Here is a 6,434-nt window from a genome sequence, read left to right on the forward strand (position 1 = left end):
CTTGCGACATCCCCCATCCATGATGGGTCAATCAGATGAACGACCAGGGTCACAAGACCATGGGCCCATATGAATCGAACTTAGTATTGACTGCTCCTCGCCTAGAGACTATACCAATCTTGCTAACCTTCTCCCCGCCATGTGATGATCCAGACCGTTCATCTAGAAGTCCTGACGGAAAAAATCTACTTGTAGGTCTCATCATCCATCAAATAAGAAACATCTGCTCAGGAGATGAGTTTCTCAATCACCTTATCATGAACGGCCACGATCTCCAACCAGAGAGATTCATTCCATGTTGACCATATACTATAGAAGCGTAAAAATGATCATAACGGCTAAGTGATTAACCATTGGTCTGTTGAGAATTGGAAGGTACCTACAGTCATTTTGGAGGAGACGGATTGGTTACTCCCCCTGCCACCAGCCTGGTGGCTGATGGTCAGTGCTCTGTGGGCCCCGCCATGATGTATGTGTTTCATCCATTCCGTTCATCCATTTTTACAGATCATTATAGTTCTTGATCCAAAACATTAGAGGGACATAAATCTCATGTGGACCACACCACAGGAAAACAATAGCGATTGAATATCCACCATTAAAATCCTCCAAGGGTCCACTGTACTGTTTATTTGACATCCAATCTGTTGATTAGGTCACACAGACCCATATGAAGCAGAAAAAAAAAAAAGAAAAGATCAGCTTGATCCATAACTTTTATGGCCCCAAAAAGTTTTTAATGGTTGACGTTCATTCCACACTGTTTTCTGTAATGTGGTCCACTTGAGATTGGGATATACCTCGTTTTTTTCGTCCCATTCTATAAAACGATCTAAAAAAAATAGATGGACGGCATGAATGAAACACATACATCATGGTGGGTCCCACAGAGCACCGGCCACAGCATTGGCTGGTGGCCGGGGGAGCAGCCCATCCGTTTCCCATTTTGGAACCTTTTTTCAGTTGAACATGTACCATTCTATTTCTTTCTTAACCGTCTGTATGTAAGTCATAAATAGAAAGTTTACGATTTTCCTATCAAGAATATATTTAAGATTTAACAATCTAAGGTGGACCACAAGAGATTAAATGGCCTGGATTACGGATCCATGGGTCCCATTTGGCAGAACTGAAACTCGTGTATACCATGAAAGATAAGCCCTTGCATGTCGGATAATTCCTTGTCTCTAGTTCTCAACTCCGAGGTCTTTCTGAGCCGAAACTCAAGAGAGAAAAATAAAAAAGAGGAGGAAACAAAAAATGCGAAGGCCTTCTTCCACAATCTGTCTATTCAAGAACTCCACGGTTTTTCTTCCATCATCAAAACCAAAACCCTCCCTCAAACCAATCCCAATCCAGGAAAATCTCACAATCTATTCTCCAATCATTCCAAAAGCCACATCCCATTCCTCTATCTCCCAGAAAGCCAACAACTACCGCCACCCGAATCCAAAAGACCCTATGTCAGTCTCAACAACCAAGCTCACCCAAGAACAAAATCCAATATCTCCAAAAACCATATCCAATTTATCCTCCCCCCAAATGGTTTCTCCCCAAATCACCCCAAAATCCAACTCCGACCACCCAAATCGAGAAAACCCAGCTCTGGTTTCACCAAACAAACACTCTCAACAGCACAATCGAATCCCTCCAAAACCCACATCCCATTTCACTTCCCTCCAAATGGGTTCTTCCCAGATCACCCAAAAATCCTACTCTCACCACCAAAATCCAAAAAACCCAATTCCAATTTCACCAAACAAACACACCCAAGAACAAAATCCAAATGCTCCAAAACCCACACCTCATTTTACTTTCCTTCAAATCGGCCCTTCCCAGATCACCTCAATATCCAACTCCGACCATCAAATCCCAAAAAACTCAATTCCAAGTTCACCAAACAAACACACCCAAGAAGAAGAAGAAGAAAATTCTACTGCCACAAGGTTTCCGGTACACACTTCTCAATTCCTCTATCAAAATGACAACAGTCCAAATCTCCATAAGTCTCATCACCAGAACCATGAAGACCCTGAATACGCTGCTGATGTCGAAAAAATCTACCGAATTCTACGTAAATTCCACTCCAGAGCTCCCAAACTCGAGCTTGCCTTACAAGAATCCAAGATACCTGTTTCACCCACTCTAGTCTCCCGCGTTCTAAACCGCTGTGGTGATGCCGGGAATCTAGGATACAGGTTCTTCTCATGGGCGTCAAAACAACCCGGATACAGAAACAGCTATGACGTCTACAAATCCATGATCAAAATCTTGGGCAAGATGCGGCAATTTGGGGCAGTCTGGGCATTGATCAACGAGATGCAGAACGAGAATCCAGAACTGATCACAGCTGACATTTTCATTATCCTGATGCGGAGATTTGCTTCATCAAGAATGGTTGAGAAGGCAATTGGCGTTTTGGATGAAATGCCGAGGTTCGGGTGTGAACCCGATGAGCATGTGTTCGGGTGTTTGTTGGATGCTCTCTGTAAGAATGGGAAAGTAAAAGAAGCTGCATTGCTGTTTGAAGATATGAGGATTCGATTCCCACCGAATTTGAAGCATTTCACGTCACTTTTATACGGTTGGTGCAAGGAAGGGAAGCTCATCGAGGCAAAATTTGTTCTGGTTCAGATGAGAGAGGCAGGTTTTGATCCAGATGTTGTTGTCTACAACAACCTTTTGGGTGGATATGCGGCTGCTGGAAAAATGCGGGACGCATTTGATCTCTTGGATGAGATGAAGAGGAAAGGGTGTGGCCCAAATGCTACATCTTACACTATCTTGATCCAGGCCCTCTGTGCGAATGAGAAAACAGAAGAAGCAATGAGGGTTTTCATAGATATGTGTAGAAATGGATGCCGTGCAGATGTTGTGACTTATACTACTCTGATCAGCGGGTTTTGCAAATGGGGCAAGATTGATAGAGCTTATGATCTCTTGGACAGCATGATTCGAAATGGCTGCAACCCGAATCAGACTACATATTTCTGTATCTTGGCAGCCCATGAGAACAAGGAAGAATTGGAGGAATGTTTGGAGCTTGTCAGCGAAATGTCAAAAGCAGGCTGTGTTCCTGATCTCAATATCTATAACATCGTGATCCGATTGGCTTGTAAGTTGGGTGAGTTGAAGGAGGCTGTAAGTGCCTGGAATGATGTGGAAACGAATGGATTGAGCCCGGGGGTGGACACTTTCACGATCATGATACATGGGTTTCTCGGGCAGGGGTCCCTTATTGATGCCTGTAAATACTTCAAAGAGATGGTAGAGAGAGGCCTTCTATCCACGCCACAGTATGGGACTTTGAAGGAGCTCTTGAATTCGCTGTTGAGAGCCGAAAAGCTCGAATTGGCAAAAGATGTGTGGGCTAGCATTGTGAACAAGGGATGTCAACTAAATGTCTGTGCATGGACTATATGGATACATGCTTTGTTCACAAGCGGGCACGTCAAGGAAGCGTGCTCATACTGTTTGGATATGCTCGAGAACGGTTTAATGCCACAGCCTGATACTTTCGCCAAGCTCATGCGGGGTTTAAAGAAGCTCTATAATAGGCAGATAGCGGCGGAGATTACAGAGAAGGTTAGGCAGATGGCTGCGGATAGGGGGGTCACATTCAAAAGTTATAAACGGCGAGGAGTGAGGGATGAGAAGGAGAAGCTAAAGGCGAAGAAGGATGGAAGGAAGAGAAGAGGTCGCAAGCGCCAATGGGGCCGAGCCAGTCGAGCAGACATTTCCTAATTTGGATGAAGAAAAAGAAAAGGATTCTGCTGATGACCCACATGAAGTTAAGGACATGGATGGGTGATGACGTTGTTCAATGAGACCTTGTATGTGGGAGATTAATGAGTATCCAATCTCCACCCAAAGATGATGAAAAGTGAAATCAGATAACATGGAAATAATCAGTAACTGAAATGAAATCCAAGAGTGGCACCACCCTGAATTGAGTGAAATCATCCCGTCGTCCTCCATGCCTCCTGCTGCCAGTAAGTGTAATGGCACTTCTCAAGACCCTTCGACAGTCAAGCTATTGTATTTAAGATTATAGTGCTCATCTGCAGACACCATTCCGCTGTACTTGACACCCTGAAGTCACGTCCCAAGCACTCCTAATTCCATTCAATTAGGAGTGGGACCATCTCTTAAATTTCACTTAAATCATTTGCTTATGTTGCCATTCTTCTGATTTATAGTCAAGTTCAATCCATTTTCTTCAGAATGCTGTGACATTAGTGGATGGCGCGAGTTCCAATGGGTGGAGGATTTCTTTCATTATTGACAAGATTCTCTCTCTCATCCATCTTGGCCACCCCCTTGAAGGGAATCCAAGATCTGGATCTTTTTGGGATTCCATTATCGAGAGGAGTGGCGTGAAGCTTGCTGGATGGAAAGGGAAATACCCCTTCTTTGGGGGTTAGGTTAACTATAATTAAGGTGGCTTTGGCCAATATCCAGGTCTACTCCTGTCTCTATTCAAAATTCCTGTGTGGTGGTGGCGGCGGCTTTGGGAATTTATAGTAGCCAAAGGGATTTCTTATGGGATGGGTGCCAAGAGGGTCACAAAACCACCTAGTTAGTTGGAAGGAGGTGCAAAAACCATTCAAGCATACGGAGTCTCAGTATAGGTGACATTAAGGGAAAAAATTGGGCTTTGCCTGGCAAATGGTGGTGGAGATTCATGGATGAACCGAATTGCAAGTATGGGGAGTCGCATGGGAGTTGTTTTCCGTGGATGGGGGTAAGTCGGAATGGGTTGGTGATATGGAAAGAACCGAGTAAAATTGGTCAGCAGAGTAGAGATGTGGATATGTATACTGCAGCGAAAATGGGCAGTTTGGCATTAGCTTTTCAATGGGCAAAGGCGATAAAATCTCGTTTTGGATGGATATTGGGCTGGAAGATACTCCTTTATTGGTGTCATATTGGGAGCTCATCAGTGACTGCTAGAATTCTTGGGTAATTCCGAGTATGGAACATTAGAGACTAAGAAGAAATGTGGTGAATGAGGTGGCGGCCAGGTGGACTAAGAATTCTTGGGTAACTCCATGTATGGAACATTAGACTGAGAAGAAATGTGGTCGATGAGGAGGTTGTCACATCTGAGTTTCTCTTGAGCAGGCTTTCAGTCATCATGGATGATAGGAAGATCTGGAAATGGGCTCCAGACAGACGGGCAGTTTTGTAGCAAAATCGTAGCTAGCAATGTTTTTGGCCCCCATTCAGCTCCTCGGAGAATCAAAGCTTTTGTTTAATGGCACTGGCTAACGAAAAAAAAAATTATACAGTCAATAGCTTTCAAAAGTGCAACATGGCAGTTCCCAATCACTACATTATGTACAAGTCAGGGCTGGAAATGGTGGATCACATATTTATTCATGTATCTCATCTAGGATGATCAGTTGAGCCCTTGCAGATCGGCAGTTCAAGGGATGAATGGTTGAGGACTCTCTTCTTCTTTGTCTTCATCTTCTTCTTCCTCCCTCCTCTTCCTCTTCTTCTTCGTCCTATTTTTCTTTTCTTTTTTAGTAAGAAACTGAAATTTTATGAAGAGCCCATTTCGATTAGTTGAAATATGAAACGAAGAAACGTCATTTCCATAAAAATGGCATTTTCTTTATTTGTTTTTTGTAAATTTCTTAAAATCATAATTTCTATGTCCCTCTCATTCATGAAAAATACCCACTTTTCATTTGTTTGCTAAGGTTTAAGAAACATCATTTCCAAGAAATTAAAAGAAATGACCCCTCTTTTTATAAAGTGTACCTCATACTAGTCGCATGTGCCACCGCTACATCTTCTAAGTCCCTTGACATGTGCAACTGTCCATTTTCAAGTGCCCCACATGCACATGTGCACATATGTAACCGGCCATCTTCAAGTGCCCCACATGCACATGTGCACATATGTAACGTGTATCATCATCCACCTTATAGCATCACACGTGCTATTGTGCCACATGTGATTTGTGCCATCGACCATGTTTTAGCACCCATGTTTCAATGTCCCACACACCCCAATTTGCCATGTGCAGCATGTGTCATCCTCATCTTCGAATACCTTGCATGACCCATTCATCTTTAAGCACCATACACATGCCAATGTCCACATATGTAATATATACATCCCACATGAACCCTAAATGTGCCATGCATACCACATGTGCTGCCATCTATCTTTTAGCACTCCACACGCACCACACATGTCAACATGTTACCTACACAACATGTGCCACATTACTTCTTCTAGCATCCCACACATTCCAATGTCCCAGGGTGCCAATGTGTCAATTGTGACAATATGACATGTGCCATAATTTCATCTTTACATGTGTCACTGTCACCTTTCATTTTGGAGTAAAATTTTCATGATTTTTTTTTAAATTTTTTTAATAATAGGTCTGAAAATGAAGAAAAATTTTCGAGAAAATC

At 43.0% G+C, this 6,434-nt stretch overlaps 1 protein-coding gene across 1 annotated transcript; it reads left to right on the forward strand.

Moving 5' to 3' along the window:
• Positions 1–1,201: 1,201 nt before the first annotated feature.
• On the forward strand, positions 1,202–5,609 carry LOC131229803 (pentatricopeptide repeat-containing protein At3g49730-like). The gene has a single exon (XM_058225841.1). It carries the CDS (start codon positions 1,261–1,263, stop codon positions 3,742–3,744), a length of 2,484 nt encoding a protein of 827 aa, XP_058081824.1. The 5' UTR covers positions 1,202–1,260; the 3' UTR covers positions 3,745–5,609.
• Positions 5,610–6,434: the final 825 nt, after the last annotated feature.

The sequence above is a fragment of the Magnolia sinica genome, chromosome 16, assembly GCF_029962835.1.
Source record: "Magnolia sinica isolate HGM2019 chromosome 16, MsV1, whole genome shotgun sequence".
NCBI lineage: Eukaryota > Viridiplantae > Streptophyta > Magnoliopsida > Magnoliales > Magnoliaceae > Magnolia > Magnolia sinica.

Excerpts from the sequence above, each read along its gene's own strand:
- LOC131229803 (XM_058225841.1), top strand. The coding sequence starts at position 1,261 with ATGCGAAGGCCTTCTTCCACAATCTGTCTATTCAAGAACTCCACGGTT.